The following is a 25,969-nucleotide window of genomic DNA, read 5'->3' as shown; positions in this document are numbered from 1 at the left end:
GTGAAGGAAGGTTATTCTCTGACAGTGGTAGCTGTGCTCCTGAAAGCTAGAAAAATCTTATATTAGGAGAATTTTCGCGGACTGGTGCTCGGATGACGGTGCATGTCAAGACACATATTGGTTCCTTTGATTCTGGATTTTCTGCTGGAGGGCTTTTCTAAGGGATTGATTCTTAATACCTTAAAGGTCCAGATGGTGGCGCTCTCTTGCTGGTTCAAGGTAAGTTTCTGTCTTTTCATCTTTTCATCTGGATATGTCTTGGTTTTTGAGAGGTGTTAAGCATGTTAGACCTCCACTCTGTATTCCGGTTCTACTTTGAGATCTGAATTTAGTCTTGTTCGTGGCAGAGTCGAGGTTTTCCTCACTTAAGGGTATTTCCTTAAGACTTCTTACCTTGAAGATGGTCTTCCTAGTCTCTGTTCTACTCGAAGGATGTTGTACTTGCAGGTGCTGTCCTGCAGGGAAACTTTCTTTTTGATTATACAGAATAGGTTTCAACTTTGCATAGTCCCGTCCTTTTTGCCTAAGGTAGAGTCTGACTTCCACTCGAATCAGTCAATTTCATTACATTTGTTTAGCAGTCATATATATTCTGCAGACTACACACTTCTTTGTGTTTTGGATGTGAAGACATCTTTTGAGATATCTCAGTCACTGGTGCTTTCAGGAAATCTGTTCATATTTTTGTGTGTATGGTGGCATGAAGAAAGTTGAGGCAACCTCAAGGGCTATGGTGGCACGCTGGATTAAAGAGGTGAGTACAGCGACATGTGTGGATTCTGGCACTCTCTTGCTTGAAGCAGATATGGACTCATTCCTGTAAAGCTTACTCTATGCTTATGGCCAGGGACACAAGAACACTTAGACTCAGTAAAAGTATAATGTATATTTATTAATCAATATAAGTGTTCTCAGGAGATGCTGGGTACTGGGTGCCCTTAGTCTTACAAACTGACCAGCATCTCCTTGGATACAGGAAGTGACCCTTGTTTTATAGATAACATTCAAATACAGGAAAAGGATAGAAGGTTCTAGAGACTTGCATGACTGCCCAAAGGATCATTTACATAAGTTGTAATGTCAACTGCATGATTAAATCATCGCTAACTACCCTGATTGGCTTCCCAGGATGTGTAGCCCATTTCCCATGACTTTCTTTGTTCTGTTAAACTCTTACTAGTCAAGGCAATCAACACGTCTGTAACTGTGTGGATTACAAACTCCTGAGAATACTGCCTGAAGCTCCCCTGTGCCCATGCCCCGCCCCTTTTTTGAGAACAAATTTCTGAGCGTGTAGTGGGAGAGACGCGCATACTTAGGCGGCTTTTAAAATATGCTCGGTGCACACCGGCCCGGGATACTCGCGTTTCTCCTAAGCTTTGGCGCACACAGGGCTTTTAAAATTCACCTGATAATGATTAACCCCGCCAAAATGTAAATGGAGAATGGGGGGGGAAATTTTGATACCAAAGATTTGTTTGGATGACTCCCAAAGTTACCTGAACAGGTCTAAGTAATTTGACTGACCAGAAATGTCGGTCTGCTTAGCTAATTAGAAAGGGGGCAGGCATGGACCCGACGCCATAAAATGGTGTCCGGCTCGACTTCTCAGCACTTTACTGTTCTTCCTCTCTCTCAGCATCTTCACTAGTTGCTGACACTGCCTCTTCATATCCCACATCTCCTCCTTCAGACAGTGGTTTTCCTCGTTCAGCAGGTAATTGACCTCCCTCAGTTGCTTGGACTGGCTCCTCAGCTGCCTGATCTCCTCGCACAGCCCAGGTTCACAGGTTTCCATCCTGTTAATCTTTCCAAAGGACATGGATGTTATATGGCGAAGGCCACGCACAGCTCTCACCTCCCACCTCCATCCCAGACACATAAAGCCTGTATAGAAGGGCATTTGCCCATGTAAACGTCTGCTAGCTGAAAGTTACCCACCCTGTATGCAAGTAAAGGTCCGTGTGTCATGCTCAGCTTTACCTGCATTTCCGTGAAGGTGCTCCCAGGCAGCAACCTAGCCTCTCACATGGACAACTCCTGCTTCCTGAAAGGGGTCAAACAGCTCCAACCACCCCTAAAGTGGCTGGTGCCTCTATGGAATCTCAATCTAGTCCTAGACTTCCTAGCAGGAACCTCCTTCAGACCCATCCGCGGCCTGTCCCTCCAACTACTAACGTTGATAACTGTATTTCTAGTGGCAGTCTGTTCAGCCCATCACATCTCCGAGCTTCAAGCACTGTCCTGTCGAGAACTGTTCCTCAGGTTCACACCGGGATCCATACAGCTTCGCATGGTTCCCTCTTTCCTCCCAAAAGTGGTTTCTCACTTCCATCTAAACCAAACCATCTTGCTGCATCGCCAGACGAGCATAAGGACTCGGAAGAATCTCGCCGCCTTTGCCACCTTAATGTCGGCAGACTCCTAGTCCGATACTTGGAAAGGACGGAAACCGTACGAAAGATGGACCACCTATTCGTCCTTCACAGCAGGAAGAAACAAGGGGAAGCGGCCTCGCGAGCAACCATAGCCCGCTGGATCAAAGTAGTAATCAAGGCGGCCTACGAAGAGGCAGGCAAGCCTCCACCTCTAAACGTCAGGGCCCATTCCACTAGAGCCCAGGCAGTGTCCTGGGCGGAAACTAAGTGGATGTCACCCGCCGAGATCTGTCGGGCGGCGACATGGTCCTTCATCCACACCTTCTCTAGGTTCTACCGCCTGGATGTTCAGGCTCAGGAGGACACAGCATTCACAAGGGCAGTACTAAGTGGGCCACGGGCAGCCTCCCACTCTGTTCAGGAGAAGCTTTTGTACATCCCATTGGTCCTGAGCCCATCTGCTACACACTAGGAAATGGAGAAATTACTTACCTGATAATTTCGTTTTCCTTAGTGTAGACAGATGGACTCGGCATCCTGCCCACGGCTGCCGACAATCATGGAAACCTCGGTGGACAATCCCCGAGAGCAAGACAAACACGGGTAAACCAAGCTTCCCTCTAATTAGGACACCCATACCTACCGGGTGTCGGCGTTTCTTGGTTGAGTGCACTGGCGGTCTCCAGCTATAACCACATCAACCAGTTCAAGTTAATCAAATTAACCAAGTTAGGCAAGTTAATCAAGTTATTCAGTCACACATATATCCACAATTGCTTTTTTGAAGAGAATACTGAGGAGCATGGCGTCCTGCAGGGGTATATGTACTAGGGCTGACGTCAGATTGAAATTATCAGGAGCACACTATACCCATTGGTCCTGATTCCATCTGTCTACACTAAGGAAAATGAAATTATCAGGTAAGTAATTTCTCCATTAATTGATGGATGGGCAGACTGGATGGGCCATACGGTCTTTTTCTGCCATCATGTTTCTATGATTGAGCAGGTAATTTCTTGCCTCCGACTGGAGAAGTCAAAGCTTCAGGTTGCTCCATTGTAGGATTCGATTATTAAAGGAAAGCATAAGATCACTGTCGCTTTTTCACTCCCCCTGCAGGTAGAAGAGATGATGTTGGCTGAGTTGTAGTCTCCGGAGTGTGGTTTGAGGTTTTAATTTCCTGCAATAACTGTATCCTCTTCGGTGCAGAAGTTTTTTCAGGATGTGGTTATGGATGCCCTGGTCATGATAGTGACCCGACGTACTGCTATTCCTGTGGAGGGGGGCACATTTCTCAAAGATCTATAGGACAGGAAGATGGAGCTGCCTCTAAGAAATCTGTTTATTTCGTTGGCAACTGTGGTTTAGATATCTATCTCTTCGGCCATGGTAGTCCAGGCTCTTCTTTGGTGGATTCAACAGCTTGGAATGGAGTCTGCTGCAGCTTTTTTGGTGGACGCTCTGTAAGACTTGTTATGGAGCTCCTTCTGGTTGGTAGCCCTTTTGGTCGCAGTGCATTGGATTCTGTGGCTATGCAATTGGGGAGCTGACTCACAGTCTAAACCCTATCTGGGAAAGTTGCCCTTTAAGGGCAAGCTGATTTTCAGGGAGAATCTGGACCAGCTGGTGAAAAATCTTAGTGAACTTAAGCCCCAGCACTTTCCGGAAGACCAGGGACCCTTTTTTTTTTTTATAGAGCCGACAAAGGTCAGGGACAATTTCGGGTTTTGTTGCTTCCTCCGCTGCATTTTTAGGTTTGCGAAGCTGGTGTCAGTTTTGTGGAACCAAAAGTCAGAGGACTGATGCCAGACCCTCCTTGGGTGCTGGCAGGGCCTCTTCATGAGATTACACGGGTTCATTCCCTCTTAACTCCTGTCGGGGGACATTTGCAGGAATTCAACAGGGAGTGGACCCACAAAACATCCAACTAGTGAGTGTTGGAAATCATTCAGGCTACACCCTGAACTTGCATTGTCCCATATGAGATTTCTTTATGGTCTCAACAAGGTCTCATGGACAGCGTCAGGCTGTCCATGAGACCTTGTTGAAACTGCAGTTCTTATGGGTAATGGTCCTGATGCCTCTCAGAGCAGGGCCACAGCCATTATTCCATTTATTTCATAGTGCCCAAGAAGGGACAGTTCCTTTTGTCCCATTCTGGATCTCAAGGGTATGAACCACAGTTTGCAGGAGCCATGTTTTAATGCTGTGGTCTGTTCTCACTGCGGTTCACCGGAGGGGGTGTTACCTGTGCTCGTTGGATCTCTCTGAAGCCTACCTCCATATTCCCATTCAGGACAGGGATCAAAGATATCTACGTTTCTGTTTACTGCAAGAGCATTTTCAGTTCTGAGTACTACCGTTTGGTCTAGCGACCCCCATCATGAGTATTCACCAAGGTGATTGTAGTGGCAGCAGCTCTCCAGCATGAGAGAATTATGGTCCAGCCATATCTTGATGATTGGTTGATCTAAGCACTGTCTCACGAAGAGACGGAGTGTACGACTGTTTGAGTGGTGCAACTGTTAGAAGGCTTGTGCTGTGTAGTCAGTTTTGCTAAATGTTCTCTACAGCCCACACAATCCCTGGAGTATTTGGGGGCACAGTTCGACACTCAGGTGGGACAATTATTCCTCATGGAGTGTGCAAGATTCTTAGTCAGATTCAGTGTTGCCTGGAATTACAGATCCCCTCCATGTGGGATTATTTGCAGGTGCTCGGTCTGATGGTGGTGACTCTGGATGCAGTACCATTGGCCAGAGCTCACATGCGCCCTCTCCAGGCATCACTTCTGATGCATTGGTCCTTGCAGTTACAGGACTGCAGGGCTTGACTCCTTCTTCTGAGCCAGTCTATGTACCAGTTGCTTTTCTAGTGGCTGGCTCCTTTACATTTGTTGAGGGGAGTCAGCCTTGCTACTCTATCCTGGGTCTTGGCGCGAGTCGCTCGGGTTGGGTGGCGCATTGTCAGGAAAATGTGGTTAAGGCAGTTAGTGTAGCTGGGTTTAAAAAAGATTTGGATAAGTTCCTGGAGGAAAGGTCTATAAACTATTAAGTTGACTTGGGGAATAGCCTTCTATTACTGGCATTAGTAGCATGGGATCTATTTAATTTTTGGGTACTTGCCAGGTGATTGTAACTTGGACTGGCCACTGTTGGAAACAAGATGTTGGGCTTGATGGATCCTTGGTCTGACCCAGTATGGCAACTTTTTAAGTTCTTATGATCAGGTGGCCCAGGGACGTTGGTCTCTGTAGGAGGCCTTGTGGCCCATCAATCTGCTGGAGACCAGAACAATCAACCTGGCCCTTCTCCATTTCCTCCCGCTGCTTCAGGGGAGTGCTGTTCAGGTCCTCTCGGGCAAGCCACCATGGCATATGTCAGTCGGCAGGGGGAAACGAGGAGTTTTGTTGGAGATGTCGCTCCTTTTCCCATAGGTGGAGAAGAATCTATAACTATTTTCGGCAGTGCATATCGCTGGCCAGGAAAATGCCCAGGCTGACTTTCTTAGCCAGAATCTGCTAGAACCTGGGGAATGGGAACTGAGCTCAGATGCATTTTGCAGGTGGTGGTGTTCTCAGGTGTATTTGATAGCAACTCAGAGGGACACGAAAATAGACCATTTCTTCAGTCAAAGAGAATAGAGGGCAACAGGGGATCGATGCCCTAGTGCAGCCCTGGCTGGAGAGGGAATTCCTGTATGTCTTTCCTCTATGGGTGCTCATAGGTGTTAGGATAATGGACTCTTGTGTTGGGGGTGAAGTTGCCACAACCTACAGGGAAGGCCTTTGTCCTCACTGCCAGCTGGTGGAGCAGACTGTGGAGACTGAGTTGGAGTTTCACCTGTACAAGCTCCTTTCCTCTTAGGTTAGATTGAGCCTTTGGGTTCCAGGCGTCGGCAGGTCTTAGGTGGCAGTCTCTGTGGTGTAAGAGAGTAATTCCGGTGTCAGGTTGAGGTCAGAGGCAGGCAGCAATCAGAAGTGGATTTCAGTCCAGGCTGTGGTAAAAGGCAGGCGGCAGATAAGAACATAGAACATGCCATAGTGGGTCAGACCAAGGGTCCAGTAAGCCCAGCATCCTGTTTCAACAGTGGCCAATCCAGGTCATAAGAACCAGGTAAGTACCCCAAAACGAAGTCTATTTCATGTTACCGTTGCTAGTAAGAGCAGTGGCTATTTTCTAAGTCAACTTAATAGCAGGTATTGGACTTCTCCTCCAAGAACTTATCCAATCCTTTTTTAAACACAGCTATACTAACTGAACTAACCACGTCCTCTGGCAACAAATTCCAGAGTTTAATTGTGCGTTGAGTGAAGAAGAACTTTCTCCGATTAGTTTTAAATGTGCCACATGCTAACTTCATGGAATGCCCCTAGTCTTTCTATTATCTGAAAGACTAAATAACCAATTCATATCTACACGTTCTAGACCTCTCATGATTTTAAACACCTCTATCATATCCCCCCTCAGCTTGTCTCTTCTCCAAGCTGAAAAGTCCTAACCTCTTTAGTCTTTCCTCATAGGGGAGTTGTTCCATTCCCCTTATCATTTTGGTAGCCCTTCTCTGTACCTTCTCCATCGCAATTATATCTTTTTTGAGATGTGATGACCAGAATTGTACACAGTATTCAAGGTGGTGTCTCACCATGGAGTGATACAGAGGCATTATGACATTTTCCGTTTTATTCACCATTCCCTTCCTTATAATTCCCAACATTCTGTTTGCTTTTTTGACTGCCGCAGCACACTGAACTGACTATTTCAATGTGTTATCCACTTTGACGCCTAGATCTCTTTCTTGGGTGGTAGCACCTAATATGGAACCTAACATTGTGTAACTATAGCATGGGTTATTTTTCCCTTTATGATTCACCTTGCACTTATCCACATTAAATTTCATCTGCCATTTCGATGCCCAATTTTCCAGTCTCACAAGGTCTTCCTGCAATTTATCACAATCTGCTTGTGATAAATTGCAGGTAAGGGAGGTTGTAGTCCAGGCTAAGGTCTGAGGTGGGTGGCAGTGAGAGTAGTCAGGTCACAGGCTTTGGTCAATTCTGAGAATCAGTCCGAGGGCAGGCAGGATAGAAGAAGAGAGGTGAAGACAAGGCAGGAGGACAAAGGTAAGGCTGGATGAGCAGAGGAAACAGCAATTCTCACACTCAACAAAACTCGACCCTTTGAGGCATCTTGATGTTGCACAGCCGGAGTTTAAATACCTGGCCGTATGATGTCATTGGGGAGTGCCAGAGGACTGGTTTCCTGCCACAGGTTCTTAAATGTTGGCGCACCTTTGAAGTGGGTGAAAGGTGCAGAGCTGCGTGGAATGGGTAGTAAGTGAGCCGGCTCACGAGGGTGTCATGCAAGCTGGCAAACATAACAATAGGCCAACTGTTATGGCAGAGCTGGAAAGCAATTGAGTTATTGGCTGTGCCAGACTGGTCATGTAGGCCTTGGTAGGCAGATCTTCTCTGGCTCCAGTTGGGCTGGCCATTATGCCTCCCAAAGGCGTGGGATCTTTTGGCTCAGGGGACCCATGGTCATGGAGGATCTGGCTCCATTCTGTTTTATGGCTATGCTCTTGAGCGGAGACTGCTCTGTAAGAAGGGGTATTCTTCAGCGGTAATTTCTGTTACTAAAGTGTTGGAAATGGTCCACTTCTTTGACTTATATTTGAGTCTAGCATCTGTTTGAGCAGTTCTGCAAATCCAGGTCAGAGTTCCCCTGGAGAGCTGCTGTTTCCTGTATCTTGGACTTTCTTCCGGATAGACTTAGAATAATCAGAATTCCTGCCATGAATTCCTTAAAGGTGCAGGTGGCAGCTACCAGGGCCTCATAGCTGGTGTGTCTTTAGCGGCTCACACGGATGTATCCCTACTTCGAGGGGTGTGAAAAGGTTGCGGTCACCTTTCCAGCCCATTGTCCCTGTAGGATCTCAATCTAATGTTGAGAGTTCTAATGGGGGCTTCTTTTGAACCTTTGAAAAGGAGTTCCTTGCAGGATCTGTCACTTAAAATCTAATTTTTGGTTGTGGTTTGCTCCACACGGCAGGTCTCTGAGTTTCAAGCTCTTTCTTGCCAAGATCCCTTTCTATTGATCTTGTCGTGCATGGTAGTTTTTCGACCAGTGCCATCTTTTCTCCAAAGGTGAGAATATCACTCAGACAATTTCTCTACCGACCTTTTCTTGGGAGGAGTGTTTGGATGTGCGGCGGTATTTGGAGGTCACTAATGCTTTCCCCAAGTTGGAACATTTGATAGTCCATTTTGGAGGTGCGTGTAAAGGAGAGGAGGTATCTACGGCTACTCTGGCTTGCTGGATAAAGGAGATGATTAGTTGAGCTTACTTGCTAAGTGGCAAGAAGCCTCCGGAATTGGTGTGCACACATTCCACCAGGTGCATGCGTTGGAGAGGACCAAAGGAAGATCGAACCTTTTCAATCATCCTCTTTGTTCAGACATATTGAGATATCAAGGTGAGGGGCAAAGGAAATATCTAAATATTTTATACTAATTGGCTGCCATCAAAATGGGAAGGCACTTGTTAAATCTTTGGAACATAAAGCATTTAAGTGGAGCAATTCTATTTGGACCACATAATCTTTTATAGGCTAAAAAAAGAGAAAACCTTTGAATTTAATCCAGTAAATTTGGGATAGATACCAGCGGGTCCATCAAATATTGTAGAATATCATCCGTGAACATAGAAATTTTGTCAGGGTTTGTCAGCAGGAATTTCTCCCTTGTTCCACACCATGTTGCTAGGAAGGGAACAAAACACCCCTCCGGTTGCTGGGGGCAGGTAGTCAGCAAATAAAAGGAAGTGTGACAACTTTGGATATCTCCCCTTTTTTCAGAGGACCTGATATAGTTCCTCCCACTCACCTTTTAGGTGTTCAGTAGTGGGGACTTTGTGACATGTCTATCTTGCCAATGGTGGTTTCTCTTCCATCAAGCCCTTCTCACCTTAATGAAACTCCTTGAGAGGGCAAAATCATAAATCCATCCACAATTATCTGCACAGCTGTGGAGCAGTGCTAGGCTCTGGTGGGTAGGTCCTGACCCACCCTTTCCTCTTACCCATATAGGGTACAACAGCTAGACTCCAGCAATGCTGAAATTGGGTTTACTGTAACAAAGCGCTTGTTATATCTTGGTTCAAAGCAGCAGTCAAGTCTTATCAAGGTTCCATTCCCTAAATTCTCAGTATGCCCTCAGTGCTACAAAAAAGGTTACCCATGGGGCACACCCCTTGCAACTCTCTTAAAGGGACTGCATTGACTGCTGATGTCAGCTGGGGAGAGTGGTGCTACATCTCCCCCAGTCTGCTGACTGCAGATGGAACTCAGCAGAGCAATAAGGAGGACCTCAGCAGAACAGGTGATGTTGGGCCAGTCTCCCCATCTCATCCTAGGACTTTTTTTTTTTTTTAAATGGTTGGTGATATGAAGTGTATCACCTTAGGCTGCAGTGAGGATTTGCAACAGAAAAACAGAAGGCTTAGGCTGTGTTCGACAATATTTATTTTTAGGTTAGGAACGGCTAGAAGACGTGCAGGGCTTAACTAAATTTGGCAAGAAGTAACACTTGGATAACCTGATTTGCCTTGTACATTTTATCAAATGTGCCAGTATCCCTGTAAGGATAATTCTTGCGGTCCTGCATGCACTGTGTGAACTCCTCAATAAACCCACGCTGCTCCATGTGTATCACTGTGTGATGTTATTAGAAGCATTGTATCAGTGCAGCTTCATGCAATTTATACTTTTGTTTTCTCTACCAAAGGGAAGGGGGAATGACTTATGTGTGGGTTTTTTCCTGAGCAGATTCATTTGTCTCAGTATAATCTTGCACAGATGTTCTGTTAGCATCCTTGCATACTCATACTAAATGCTGTACATTTATTGTGCTCTAGCAAAGTTGCACAACGAGCCTATGGTAATTGAAGAACTTTTATATAATTTCTCTAAACATTTTTCTGTATTGTTTTTGATTGTTTTACATTTTTTATACTGGAAATTTGCATAATTGCTTGGGAGTGCTATTTTTGCAGCTGAGGTTTGCTGTAAACCACACTGAAGTACCTGCTGGTATTCAAAATGTAAAGTCCTTAATAGATGTGTTTTCTTGTCACCTTTAGGTCCACAATTATTCTTAATTTTATGGCATATTTCTTCAAATGAATGTAAGAGCCACTGTAGTCTTTCCAGGAGTGTCGGCATGAGATTATATTTCATTAGAAGATATGTTTCCTTTTAGTATGGTCTTTGCTCTGTAATGCCTCCTGGGTTGAGGGCAGACTTGTACTTACTGACTTTTGATTGTGTGTCTGAGAGTTTTCCTGTCATTCTCTTTTCTGTCTGCAGTGATTCTGCACACTTGATTTACATGCTAGAGAACACCTGGATGGATGCCAGATTTATCCTGCAGATTATGTGTGAACTCAGCGTCCTTCCCCTGGCATTGCAGATCACTAACATTGCTGGCAACGTCATGGTAATTTGGTTTTTATTTTTCTTCTAGCCCCTTCTTTTCTCAACTATAATCACAAGAGACAAAAAAGACACCTTGTGAGCAATCAGAACTAATTGCACCAGTTGCCTTATAGGCTCGTGGCCTCCCCTTAAACTTGTGTATGTAAATCTGAAAAAACAGAGGTGGTCATAAGCCTGTGATAAAACATTTTTTAATGTATTAAGTAGAATGGCAATGCTCTGGAACACATATAACCCTTTAAGATGATCTTTGTGCTTTTCAACCTTTTATTTTTCTACCAGTCAAGAACACTAATGGGTGGCCGCTCTGAGCGAAACGAATACCTGCTACTTCATGCATTTCATGAACATGATTATATTGTGCCAGACAAGCCTATGTTCAAGAAGCCCCAGCCTGGCCAGGTAAGTTTACTTGGTTTTCTCTTTTCAAATCAGTCCCCCACCCTTTCTATTTTCACAGTCTAAGCTTTATGGATTTTTTGGCTCTTGTTTGTAGATTACCAGGTTTGTACTGTACTGTGTTTACAAGAAGTGTATGCGTATAAATCTGGATGCCAATGAAAGACTAGCAGGAGTGCTCCATTTAAACCTGTTGATAATAGAAGCATCCATAGCATTAGAGAACACACCTCTTAAACTGGTGTTTTATTTGTTCTGTCATACTGCATGCTCACAGGGTAGTATTTATATCCAGGTTCTTTAAGTGAAAAACAAGCACAATAAAAAAAACACCTTTTTTAAAAAATGCATTTTGTTTTCCCTTACAGCCAAACATAAATTCAGCAGTGAAAAATTAGATATTTATTCCTTTATGGAAATATGTAAAGCTTGCTTCTATTACTTGCATGAGCAAACAGTGGAGCTTAGGGTTCTGTTCAACTGCCTCTTTTCAGTTCACCCTCCCCTTTTTGCTTTTCCTATTCAGATGGGAAATCTGACAAAGAAGACATTCCATTTCATCCTGCTACACCAGTCACTGAGTCCATACTGGTGGGTTATGTCCCCCAACCAGTAGATGGAGGCAGAGCACACATTTTCTCCATGACATCACCAATATATAGAAGTGGTGCAGTATAGAGAAAGCCCAGTATATTGTGCCTTCAGCAGATGGTAGGTCTTGCTGGTGATGCAGCAGGATTTCTAAGAAGGCATTCATGCTTAGGGCCAGGTCCCTGGTTCGTCTTGGAGTCCTGGGGTTCGTCTTGGGGGCCCTGGGGTTCCTCTGGATGGGGATGACCCTAAGGTGGTGTGCTTGTTTCAGTGCCTGCTTAAGAGGTTCCCAGTTGCAGAGGGGACTTGGTAGAGCCCAGAGGGTGGGGAGGGTTTCTCCTTTTCAAAAATAAATATTAACAGGAGAACCCATGCTTTTAGTTCATGCATTTGAGGGAGAATCCTCCTGCCTGTCCTCCCCCTCCCTTTTCTCTCCACGTCTCAGAAAAAAAACAAAAGAGAAGGAATCTCTGTACCTGGTGAAGGTCAGTCAGTCAGGACACCTTGGTTTGGAGGGGCTGACTTCCCGTGTCTATTGGAGTAAAATCTCTGGGGAAGAAACTTTCTTTGCTACAGCTAGTTTACAGCTATACAGTGGTGTTTGTTCAGGCCAGGTTAGATGTCAGATCATGCCCGCCAATTCAGTGCTTGTGGCTGCAAGAAGTCAGTGTCTGCCATGGGGTCTCTGTGTACAGGGTTTGTGTGTGCTGAGGAGATTTTGGATGAGTGCTCTGTCCTCTGGGGGCGTTAGCCATGTCTTCTTGATCAGCGAAGAGGGCTTCCAGAGTGGCCTACATCAATCGGCAGGGCGGTATCAGGAGCCGATTGGTAGCTCTTGAAGCACAGATGCTGATGTCCTAGGCAGAACGGCATTTGAAGATAGTGGCATCCCTTATAGCGGAGACCACCAACGTACAGGCGGATTTTATGTCATCGCCAATTAGACCCCAGGGAATGAGAGCTGTCGAGCAGTGCTATGGACTTAATCTCTCGCAGGTGGGAACACCCGCATGTGGATCTGATGGCGACCCACTTATATGCCAAGGTATAGTGATTTTTCAGCCACAGAATAGAGCACGGGGGAGAAGTGGATGCACTTGTGGTTCCTTGGCCTCAACGGATCCTTCTTTACGGGTTTCCCCAGTGGCCCCTGATAGGCAAGGTGATCAGGAGAATAGAAACTCACCCGGACCCTGTGATCCTGGTGGCTCTGTAGTGGCTGCGTCTCCCATGGTTCGTGGATCTAGTCAACCTGGCAGTGGACGGGGCTCTACGTTTCTCTCATCTGCCAAATCTTCTTTGTCAAGGTCCTGTATTTTTTGATCAAGTGGATCGCTTCTGTCTTGCAGCCTGGCTTTTGAGAGGAAGCAGCTAAGGAAAAAAGGCTTATCCAGAGGATGTCATTTCTACGCTTTTGAGGGCTTGCAAGCCCTCTACCTCCATGGGGTATATTTGAGTCTGGAGGGTCTTTGAGTCTTGGTGTAAGCAGCATGGTGTGGATCTTCGCCAGTCTTCAGTGCCCTCTATACTCTTTCTTACAGAATGGTATGGCGAAGAGTTTCTTTCAATTCCCTAAGAGTCCAGGTTGCAGCATTGGGGTTGTCTAAATGTCGAGATTCTGGGGGTCCACTCTCACTGCTCATCTGGACGTAGTCTGTTTCCTTAGAGGGGTTAAACATTTGCGCCTTCCAGTTCAGTTTTTGTCCTTCCTGGAGCCTGAACCTGGTCCTTAAGACCTTGTGTGAGCCACCTGTTGAACCGCTCAAAAAGGTTTCATTGAAAGATCTAACTCTGAAGGTGGTATTTTTAGTAGCCATTTGTTCAGCCAGAAGGGTTTCTGAACTTCAAGTGTTGTCATGCAGGGATCTGTTCTTGCGAATTTCGGACTCAGGGGGTCTTCTTGAGAATGGTTCCGTCCTTTCTACCTAAGGTGGTATCGGCCTTTCATTTGAGTCAGTCAGTGGAACTCCCAGCCTTTTCAGACTTGGATCTTGCTTCTTCTCATGCAAGGGATTTGAGATGCCTGGATGTCCGGAGGGCTCTCCTGCGGTATCTGGAGGTTACAAACAACTTTTGTTTGTTGGATCATCTTTTTGTCCTGTGGCATGGCCCAAAGAAAGGGCGACAAGCTTCAAAGGCTACAAAAGCTCACTGGCTGAAGAAAGCTATCAAATCTTCTTATATCTATTATGGTCGCCCAGTTCCGGAAGGATGCAAGCTTATTTTACGCACTCCCAGGTGGCTTCCTGGGTTGAATGTCAGCTGGTCTCCCCATAGGACATTTGCAGGGCGGCCATCTGGAAATCTTTTTCACACTTTTGCTAGACACTACCAGTTGGATGTCCAAGTTCGAACATGTGCAATTTCTCCAAGTCCCTCCCTCATTAAGGGAAGCTTTGGTACATACCAGGTGTCCAGACTGATCCAGGTACGTACAGGGAAAGGAAAATTGGTTCTTACCTGCTAATTTTCGTTCCTGTAATACCACGGATCAGTTCAGACGCCCACCCATGTTGGAGGTTTGTATGGCTGGAGAGTCTGCTCGATTACTGATTCCTTATTTCTCTTTTTTCACTGAGGTTTGGCATAGATTCTTCAGATAATAAACATGTTTTCCTTTTCCTACTCCTCTGCTTGTTGGGGGGAATCAGTTTAGAGTTAATTCAAATTGGTTTGTTTCAATGTTTGTTAGGCTTGGGTCTGCTCAATACTGAAGAGTAACAGGTGGCACACCAGGTTATAAGACGGTGCCTGTGAAACTTTCTTTGTCTCCATCTGCTGGAAGGGAGGCAAAACCCATAAAAATAAACAATATATACCCAAAAGGACACTGGTGAAGAAGCCTGGCTATCAGACCTCTTTGGAACATCTGGGCACTTCACATCTCTAGCCCCAAAGGAAAGGCGCAGCGTTGAGCTACTCATCACCTTCTTTTCTTAGTTTTTTCTATTCATTTTACAAATATTTTCAAGTATTAACTTGAAAGGAAATACATGTTTTGTAACAATTTTTTAAGTGACAAAAAACAGGGACCAGTTAGTGTCTAATTAATTTCCATCAAATAGCTAATTGTAGAAATTACATAGATTATGTTGGAAAAACGTGCTGTTAAAAAACAAACTTTATTAAATTACTAATTTTGATAAATTGTTTTTAAAGTAAATTATAATTTTGTAACTTTTTATGACAGAGACAAAAGACCTTAGAACTGGCGAATCAGGTTTATTTAACCAAAGATTTTGTAACCAGTGAGTTCAATCATGGGTCTCTATGTCTCTCTTTTTTTAATTATATTTAAAATAGTTCAACTCTTAAGGAAGGGTAACTTTATGATCCCCAAACAGATAGTTTGAAGCTTGATCGCCAATTGCAACAACCTGAATCAAAGTTGCAAACTGTTCTGAAACGATATGTGTGGATTGTCTCAACAATTACAAGACTTTTGTTGTTAACTGCTTTGGCGGCTGATTTTTGCCACAGGTTACCACACTGTCGATAATCGTTTTAACCACAATAATTTATGTAAGTTGGAAGCCCAAAAATGACATATCTTTCTCTCAGGGACAAGATTATAGTAATAACTCTTTGTCCCAGACTATAGTGAAGCACTTATCTTAGAACTTGTTGCGGTTTTCTTTTGCCTTAAACAAGTCTGTGCTGTATGCCCCCGCCAACGTTAACATTTCGCTTAACGCTTCCTCAGGGCGGATTCTGTAGAACAAGATAATGAATGTAAAGTCAAGAATTTACAAGCAAACATTTTTACATTTTTTCAATGTACTTGTTTGTATACTCACTAGGCTGTCTTTAGCTTTTAACATACGGGCTTCATAATGTGGACATTGTAAAATTTGCAGTCAAACATTAGAATTGAAAGAATATAAATGCAGAAGAACAGGATATGTATATGCTTAATCTTGGATCCCTAAATGTGGGCTTATCACAACCCCAAAAATTATATATTACAAAGGAAATTGGCACTAATGGAATACAGCATTGTGTATTGAAAGATCTATAGTTACAACTTATGGAGTTACTAAGCTAGAGTTGGAGAAGAGCTAAACAAAGTTTTCTTTTTATTTGATAGAAATCATGTTAACTGAGTAGGCTGATAAAATAGGAACCAAACCCCTTGGTGCTTAATCAAGCACTTGCATGGAAATTTTAGAAGAAATAAACAACCCAATTCTATCACTTGGGACGTCAATAAAAGGAATTGTTGTCATCTTTTCTACGTTTTCCTTGACAAATCAGGAAATATTTCTATCTTGTGATTCAGGAACGTCTCAGTATGATGCAAGACGTACTGTTTAAAGATTCATTTCCTGTCAGCTTCAAGTAAGAAGGTAACCATCAGGGTTGATGCCACAGCTAAATTTTCATTAGGCTGATCTAGAACTGCTGAAATCTCCAACTTAGATTCTCTTGAGGTTAATACCTAAATATTATTAGCATCTATTCGACCTTTCTTCATTGGTGGAATATAATATGCTTTAGATATTGGTAGCATTGGTTCCGTAATTTTCAATACCTCAATCGTATACCTTCTCCATATGTCTTTAGGTGCAGTATAAGGCAGTTTTGGAAAATTAATACACTTTAAGTGTTTTGCACAAAGTTGGTTATCCAAATTTTCAACTTTGGAGTGTAAAATTTGGTTTTCTTTTATCAGTTCCTGCTGCACATTTATAGTGCTTTCAATTTTCACCTCAATGGTCTGTATATATTTACTTTCAGCTAGTCCCAATTCAGCTACCTCTAGGTGATCCAAGATGGCGATCGGGTGAGACGTATGTGAGCATCTCTTACCTTTCTGTTTCAATTCCTATGCCGCATTCAGCCCGCGAGAGCAGGGCGAGGGAGCGCATGGCTTCGGAGCTTCCCTCGACCCAACCTGTGGTGGGCCCTATAGATGCTCACATTCGCCAGGAAGCAGCTGCTCCGGTAGCGGGATCACTGGCTGACGCTCAGGGGGAGGGGGGGAGATGTGCCTGAGCTAGGCCTTGAACTATTAACATCATTATCACTGGAGGAAAGGTCTCCTCCTGCAAATCCCGCGCTGAGACGCACTTACCAACAGTGAGGAGAGACGGAGGCACTTAATACATGTGCCTCGCGGGAATCTCTACTGGAGCCCGAGTTGATGGGGGAAGGAGCCTCGGCATATTTTCAAACTGATTGGGAAGCAGGAGTATCTGCAGCTGGAGAGGAACAGCAGCAGCAAAAGAAGAGCCTGTTTGAACATTTACCTGCCCCCTATCAAGAGCTGGTAAGGCCTCAAACATTTTCACTTGAGACGGTATGGGAGATGATTCAAGTTCTGAATACAAATATCTTAACACAAATAACATTGTTAATGTAGTGAAATAGGTGGATAATCGCCACTCATCACCTTCTTGCCGGCACAGTTGCATTTAGGCCGAACCCCCCCCCCCCCCCCCCCCGACTATACAGGAGGGACTTAAGCCAGCAAAGGACACCGACCTTGGACGTGCCTTGCTTCAAATTACACTTTACATATCTAGACCCTAAGGAGAGGCACAGCATTGCCACTCATCACACCCTTGCTGGCACTACTGCATTTGGGCTGAAACTGTCCTGCAATGTTATCTATGCTGGAAGGACTTAAGCTGATGGGGGACGCTGGAAGCACTTTGTCCAGAGGAGCACCCGCTCCGTTGCATGCATGAAAGAGCTCAACAAAGGAGTTCCTTTATGTGCTCCATGTGTGCACAATGAGTGAACTGAGTGAGATAAGCAAGGCTTTGAGTCACTTTATTGAAAATGACTGACTATTCTCAGGCCATTTGTTACCAACTGACTGCCATCAACCCTATTGTCCTCTACCATGCAAGGTATATTAATTTAATTTTGAAAGTGAAGCTACTGAACAGCAGCCATCTTATTTAGAACCCATAAGTATTAAACATGAAGCATCTATTGTTATGACTCTAAATCTGTCATTATTTTAGTTAATGTACAGGCAATTAGAAATTCATATCATATATGATCTACTTACTGATAAAGGCCTGACTTTCTTGGGATTGCCAAAACCTGTTTACTAGAATCTGGTCATGTTATTTTAAACCACGGGTGAGAGGTTGTGTATGTGCACCCAGTCCAAAGAGCTCCTGGCTCTCAGGGAATGAGTCCTATCTTTGGAGGCTAGAGTGGTAGATGTGGAAGAGCAGTGGCAGACAGAGGGTATATAGAGGAGACCTTCAGAGACATAGTAGCCAAGTGCCAACTCCAATCTGACAGTCCTGGTGCTGCCTTGGAGGGAAGCTGGTCTGGTCAGACAGCATCACCCTGGTATAGCAGTAAATTATCCTGTAGCAAAGACCTGCTCTCCAGGTGATGCATTGTCCCCTCACACTGAGGACAAGAGTCCCAGGATACAGCCCGGAGGGAAGAGTTAGGTTGGCCACCATATTTGGTGATTCGATTATTAGGAATGTAGATTGCTGGGTTGCTTGTGGATGTGGGCATTGCCTGGTGCAAAGGTGGCAGACCTCACGCATCACCTCAATAGGATTTTAGACAGTGCTAGGGAGGAGCCAGCTGTTGTGGTACATGTGGGCACTAATGACATAGGATCCCCCTATGCACACTGGGCGTAGGCCTCAATGAAAGGAAACCAGGAGACCTTTTTACCAACAGCGGAGGTACTACCCTCCAGCATCTCGACCCAGGCCTTCCAGAACACAACAAAGGCCGCAACCCCGACAGCAGAGAGCAGCTAGGCCTCAACCTGCCCCACAGACAGGACCTGCTGCTGGTTTTTAAAATTTTATCCAGAGAACTCAGCCTTTTCTCAAATCCTGAGCCAGAAATTCCAGTGGGAGGCCGGATATCCAAATTTTACAACAATTGGATACCAATAACATCAGACCAATGGGTCTTATCAATAATATATCGAGGATATCAACTCAATTTCCTCTCAATTCCCACAGATTTTCCACCAAGTCAATCTCATCTCAGCGAAAATCATATGCTTCAATTACAAGTGGAATTATCCACCCTTCTGAAAGCCAGGGCAGTAGAGCCGGTGCCCCCGTCTCAGAGAGGCAGAGGATTCTATTCCCGTTATTTCCTCATTCCAAAGAAAACCGGAGGCCTTCGTCCCATCCTAGACCTCAGAAATCTCAACAAATTTCTGAAGAAAGAAAAATTGAGGATGGTTTCTCTAGGCACCATGCTTCCACTTCTTCAAACAGGAGATTGGCTTTGTTCTCTGGATCTACAAGACTCTTACGCCCACATTCCAATATTTCCCCCTCATCACAAATATCTATGCTTCATGGTGGGGCAACAGCATTTCCAATACAAAGTTCTACCATTCGGACTTGCCTCTGCCCCCAGAATTTTCACCAAATGTCTGGCAGTAATAACAGCACACTTGCACAAGCATGGTGTCCATGTGTTTCCATATCTAGACAGAGCTCCTTGTTGAGATTGACTTCTAATGAGCCAAACTTCTCTGTCGCACAATTGCTGTACTCCACACTATGGGCTTTCTAATCAACTATCAAAAGTCCATCTTACTCCATCTCACCTACTTCAATTCATAGGTGCAGAGCTCAACACCATTCTTGCAAAGGCCTTTCTACCAGAGGATCGAACAGAAAATCTGTCCCTGCTGGCAAACTCAAAGAAACAACTAGCAGGCATTCACCTTCTTCAAAAAAGTGAACTGGTTAATATACCGTATTTTCCGGCGTATAAGACGAGTTTTTAACTCCTGAAAATCTTCTTAAAAGTCGGGGATCGTCTTATACGCCGGGGGTTGTCTTATAGGGTGAATAATTACCATATTTTTCGCTCCATAAGATGCACTTTTTTCCCCCAAAAGTGTGTTGGGGGGGGGGGGGGGAATGTCTGGAGCGAATATAAAACAAAATAAAAATCTAACAAACCCCCCCTCCTGACCCCCCCCCCCCCAGACCTGCCAAAAGTCCCTGGTGGTCCAGCGGAGGTCCGGGAGCGATCTCCTGGACTTGGGCCGTCGGCTGCCAGCAATCAAAATGGCGCCGACGGCCCTTTGCCCTTACTATGTCACTGGGGTCGACCAATGGCAGCGGTAGCCCCTGTGACATAGTAAGGGCAAAGGGCCGTCAGCGCCATTTTGATTACTGGCAGCCGACGGCCCTTTGCCCTTACTATGTCACAGGTGCTACCGCTGCCATTGGTCGACCCCAGTGACATAGTAAGGGCAAAGGGCCTTCTGCGCCATTTTGATTGTTGGCAGCTGACGGCCCAAGTCCAGGAGATCGCTCCTGGACCCCCGCTGGACCAGCAGGGACTTTTGGCAGGTCTAGGAGGGGTCAGGAGGGTGGGGGGATGTATTTAATTAATTTGGCAGGTCTTGGAGGGGTCAGGAGAGTGGGGTGTTGTATTTAATTAATTTGGCAGGTCTTGGAGGGGTCAGGAGGGTGGGGGGTTGTATTTAATTAATTTGGCAGGTTTTGGAGGGGTTAGGAGGGTGGGGGGTTGTATTTAATTAATTTGGCAGGTCTGGGGGGGGGGGGTCAGGAGGGTGGGGGAAGCTGAGGGATTAGTTTTAAAGGGCCGGGGTGGGTTTTTTGTTTATTGGCTCAGGCGCAGCCGATAAAAAAAAAAACAAAAACCAAAAAAAAAACAAACCCGATCAGGCCGGACGAAAAAAACCCCACGATGTGAACCAGAATCAGAACCGATTCCGGTTCCGATTCACATCTCTATTACCGGTACCTCCTTCTCTGCCTCTCAGATCTCGCACATGCACGTCTGCGCCGCTTCACTGCAGTCCTCAGGAGCGAGATCTGAGAGGCAGAGAAGGAAGTACCGGTAATAGGATACAAGGGTGGGCCAGAGGGATGCGTTACCGCTCTGATAGTCTTGGAGACAGGGAGGGCTGGGCAAGCAGGGAGAGCTGACCAATCCAAGCAGGATTTGTATACAACAACCAGCCAATCGCCGGTAAGGTACATTGCTTGCCATGATTGGCTGGTTGTTGTATACTGGGTACCACATACAGTATGGTTCTGTAGTGACACAGAAGGGTAGTCTTATACGGCAAGTATATCCCAAACTCTTATATTTTAACTGGAAAAGTTGGGGGTCGTCTTATACACCGGAAAATACGGTAATAAGAATTGATTTTATTTTCAAGAAAAGAGAAAAAGTTTTTTGAAATAAAGATTTAAAGAAGGTGAATGACTGAGAAGACCAGTTGGTTTTGTTTATATTTACACAACATCTGGCTTGCTGACACCTTTTATTAGGCTATTTATATTTTTCTAAGTTCCCCCTTTTTTTTGTTTGACTTTACTCCTTTGGGTAACTTTTAGACTTCAATTTCACCAATATTTATTGGGTCAATGTAACATTGGGACATGGTAGGAACCAATTCCTCCATGACTGGTTCATGGAGGAATTGGTTCAGAATCAGATGAGTGAGGGAACTATTTTAGATCTAATTCTCAGTGAAATGCAGGATTTGGTACGAGAGGTAACTGGTGAGGCTATTTGGTAATAGTGATCATAATATGATCAAATATGAATTGACTGAAAGGTGGACAATAGTGCTAGAGCTGTAGATTTACTTAAACTTTCAAAAAAGGAAATCTTGATAAAATGAGGAAAATAGTAGAAAACTGAAAGGTGCAGCTACAGGCGTTAACTGTGTAACAGGTGTGGACGTAGTTTAAAAATACTATCTTAGAAGCACGATCCAGATGTATTCCATGCATTAAGAATGGTGGAAGGAAGGTCAAACGATTGCCAGCATGGTTAAAAGGCGATGTGAAAGACTGATTTAGCTAAAGAACTTCCTTCAAAAATTGGAAGGGATCCATCTGAATAATAAAAAAAAAAAAAAGTAAAAGCATAAGCATTGGCAAGTTAATGTAAAACATTGATAAGACAGGCTAAGAGAGAATTTGAAAAGAAGCTGGCCATAGAGGCAAAAACTCATAATAAAAGCATCTAAAAATATATCCAAAGCAGTAAGCCTGCGAGGAAATCAGTTAAACCGTTAGATGATTGAGGGGTTAAAGGGACACTTAGGGAAGATGAGGCTATCGTGGAAAGATTAAATTAATTCTTTGCTTTGGTGTTTACTAATGAGGATGTCTGGGAAATACACACTCCTGAAATGGTTCTGAAGGATGATGGTTCAGATGAGCTGAACCAAATCATGGTGAACCTGGAAGATGTAGTAGGCCAGGTTGACAAACTGAAGAGTAGCAAGTTACTTGTACCAGATAGTATACATGCCAGGGTTCTAAAAGAACTCAAAAATGAAATTTTAGACCTATTACTAGTAATTTGTAAACTATTATAAAAAAATCATTTGTTGTATCTGAACACTAGAGGGTGGCCAAAGTAATCCCATTAATTAAAAAGGGTTCCAGAGATGATCTGGTAAATTATAGACCAGTGAGCTTGACTTCGGTGCTGGGAAAAATAGTGGAAACTATTTTAAAGAACAAAATTACAGAACATACAGATATACATAGTTTAATGGGACATAGGCAGCATGGATTTACCCAAGGGAAGTCTTGGCTTACAAATCTGGTACAATTTTTTGAAGCAGTTAATAAACATGGATAAAGGTGAACTGATAGATGTGTTATATTTGGATGTTCAGAAGGTGTTTTTCAAAGTTTCTCATGAGAGGCTTTTAGGAAAACTAAAATGTCAGGACAGGAGGCGATGGCCTTTTGTGGATTATAAACTGGTTAAAAGACAGGAAACAGAGTAGGATTAAATGGTCAGTTTTCTCAGTGGAAAAGGGTCAACAGTGGAGTGCCTCAGGGATCTGTACTTGGACCGGTGCTTTTTAATATATTTATAAATGATCTGGAAAGAGGTACGATGAGTGAGGTGATCAAATTTGTAGATGCCACAAAATTATTCAGAGTAGTTAAATTACAAGCAGAGTGTGATAAATTGCAGGAGGACCTTGTGCGATTAGAAGATTTCGCATTCAAATGATAGATAAAATTTATTGTGGACAAGTGCAAGGTGATGCATATAGGAAAAAATCACTCATGCTGTAGTAGTTTCATGATGTTAGGTTCCATTTTAGGAGGTACCACCCAGGAAAAAGATCTAGGCGTTATAGTGAATAATACATTGAAATCATCTCAACGTGTTATGTCTGTCAAAAAAGCAAGCAGTGTTAGGAATTATTAGGAAGGGAATGGTAAATAAAACTAAGAATTTCATAATGCCTCTATCGCGCCATGGTGAGATTGCACCTTCAATACTGTGTGAAATTCTGGTTGCTGCTTCTAAAAAAAAAAAAAAAAAAAGATGCACTGGAGAAAGTACAGAGAAGGGCAACCAAAATGATAAAGGAGATAGAATGGTTTCTTTATGAAGAAAGGCATAAGAGTTTAGGGCAGTTAAGCTTGGAGAAGAGACTTGGGGGGGGGGGGGGGGGGGAGATATGATAGAGGTGTATAATTCATGAAAGGACTTGAACAGGCGCTCCATGACTAGGAGGCGCTCCATGAAGTTAGCAAGTAGCACATTGAAAACAAATGGAAGAAAATTGTTTCACTTAATTCACAATTAAGCTCTGGAATTCGTTGCTAGAGGATGTGGTTAAGGCAGTTAGTTTAGCTTAAAAAAATGTTTGGTTAAGTTCCTGGAGAAGTCAATACTCTGCTATAATAACATAAGTTGCCATACTGGGTCAGACCAGTGTTCCATCAAGCCCAGAATCCTGTTTCCAACAGTGGCCAATCCAAGTTGCGGATACCTGGCAAGTACCCAAAACATTAAGTAGATCTCATGATTCTAATACCAGTAATCCAGTTGACTTAGGGAATAACCACTGCTTATTATCGGCTTTAGTAGCATGGGATTTATTTAATGTTTGGATATTTGCCAGATTCTTGTAACCTGGATTGACCACTGTTGGAAACAGGTTACTGGGCTTGATGGACCCTTGGTCTGACCTAGTATCGCAGCTTCTTAACCCTTGTTCTATACTGTGACTGAGCATTTCTTACCTAGTGTCATCCTACTCTTGTATAATCAAACAATATTATCCAAAGCTAATTTGTCAACATGTTAACTTTTCGGAGACTTTTATCTTCATGTTAACTCTGAGCCTCCTGCCACCACTATTTTATTTCCTGACAACATGAGTTCCCTAGGTAGCCATTCAGTACAAAACAAATGCTCATTGAGTTTCAGAAATACCCTGGTCTGATCATTGCCTGATTTATTTAATTCTACCAGTGAACAACATTCCTTTGGCAAATTCACACAGTAAGGAAGTCTTTACAAAAAGAGGACATATTGATAGTGCTGAGTGCCAAAATTGCTGAAACTGAATTAACATCTTTTGAATCAAATGATATGGAGTCCTGAGCAACACAACGGAATTTGATTATAGGCAGAATTGTTGATCGGCTTGCCCCTCTTAGATCTGTGCAGAGAAGAAAACTTGGAAAACACCATCATGGTTAATTTCTGCTATTAAGAAAATAAAATGCCACCTTAAACACAGGAACGAAAATGGCAGAAACATTGGCTACCTGAGTTTCAAATAAAGTATAGAGAGACTTGAGCAATATAGAAATGAGCTAAATGGTGCAAAGAGACCCTACTTTTCCTGCTGTATTCATGAGGTTGGGTATAATCCAAAAGTGGTGTTCAGTATTAATTCACTGAGTTCTCTGCTAAATGTAAATCAGCCAAACATATTGATTTATTGTCTTGGGAAGTTTTTTGTTTTTTTAAATTACTTTGCTTCCAAAATCGATAATTTATCTAACTTTTAAAACTGTTCCCAAATTGTACAGCCTTTGAAAAGGTATCAACCATTGAAGACTTTCAAGCTATGGCCAAACTTAATCCTTCGTACTATCCTCTGAATATTTGCGATGTGGCAATAGTAAAGGCCACCAGAGAAATCCTATCACCATTTCTTACTTTATCAGTGCTTCATTAGATCAAGGTTTTATTTCTTCTTCACTCAAACTGTTATAAGACTAGCACTTTAAAAAAAAAAAATCCATTGGAGCCTGCCAATTTTAGATTTATATCAAATTTGCCATTCGTAGTTAAACTTTTAGAAAATGTTATGATAGGTTTAAGAATTCAGGGAGAAGAATGAACTTTTGGACCCATACCAATTCTGGTTCAGAAAATCTTTGAACTCTGAGCTCCTCTTAATATCAGTTCTAGACATTTTCAGAAGAGGTCTTGACTGTGGCCATAGCTACATTCTTGTCGTTGGACATTTCAGCTGCCTTTGACACTTTGATCATAGCATCTTATTATATTGCTTGAAAGTGTGGTATGTCTGGTACGTACTGGCTTAATTTGAATCATATTTGTCAAATCGGTCAAGGCTGGTAACAGTTGTTCACAATGGGCTCCGATGAAGAAAGGCATCCTGCAGGGCTCCACATTGTTACTTTTGTTCAACATCTATTTAGCCCCAATAAGTCATGTTCTGACTACCCTCTGTGAGGGATACAAAATCTATGTGGATGATGTAGTTCTTTATCCAAGTTCAATTCAACTGGTCTGATTCTAAAAAAAAAAAGCTTAAAATATGCATGCTTGCAATAAAGTTATCCATAATAAGCTAGCACTGAGCATGGCAAAAACTGAATTTATTTTAATCCAGAGACCCTATCTAAAATACCAACCTTTCATTGTCTTATTGGATGATATATTTCCAGTTGACACTTGCATAAATTTGTCTTAGGGTTCTGCATAGACTTTGAACTGTCCTTTTGCCCTCATATCAAATCTGTCATAAGGGGCTGGCTTTTACAAGTTAAGTGTTTTCTGGAATGAAACATCTTCTCAAAGTGTCTGATTTTTGCACTGTAGTTCAGGTTTCCAGCTTGTCTTTAGTCGACTTCTGTACTGTTTATCTAGACCTCACTAGTATCGCACTAAGGCCGCGCCAGTTATCAAATGCCACTGCTAGGTTCATTTCAGAAACCAACTGAAGAGAACATATAACCCCAGTGTTTATAAATTTGCACTGGTTATCTATTCAATAATATATGCAATACAAGACTGCTACTCTAATATTCAAACTAATTAATCTAAATGACATACCCTGGGTGAATGCTTTACTAAGAATGTAACAG

At 43.4% G+C, this 25,969-nt stretch overlaps 1 protein-coding gene across 3 annotated transcripts in view; it reads left to right on the top strand.

The window, feature by feature from the left end:
• Positions 1-25,969, top strand: part of POLA1 (DNA polymerase alpha 1, catalytic subunit) — a 1,013,915-nt gene that overhangs the window by 233,491 nt on the left and 754,455 nt on the right. For all 3 annotated transcript variants that reach the window (XM_029603088.1, XM_029603086.1, XM_029603087.1), the window contains 2 exons: positions 10,743-10,872; positions 11,154-11,273. In XM_029603088.1, the coding sequence (XP_029458948.1) occupies positions 10,743-10,872; positions 11,154-11,273 (250 nt within the window). The remainder of the gene's footprint in view (positions 1-10,742; positions 10,873-11,153; positions 11,274-25,969) is intronic.

The sequence above is a fragment of the Rhinatrema bivittatum genome, chromosome 5, assembly GCF_901001135.1.
Source record: "Rhinatrema bivittatum chromosome 5, aRhiBiv1.1, whole genome shotgun sequence".
Lineage (NCBI taxonomy): Eukaryota > Metazoa > Chordata > Amphibia > Gymnophiona > Rhinatrematidae > Rhinatrema > Rhinatrema bivittatum.
The sequence above is the reverse complement of the archived record's forward strand: the minus strand, read 5'-3'. Positions and strand labels throughout refer to the sequence as shown.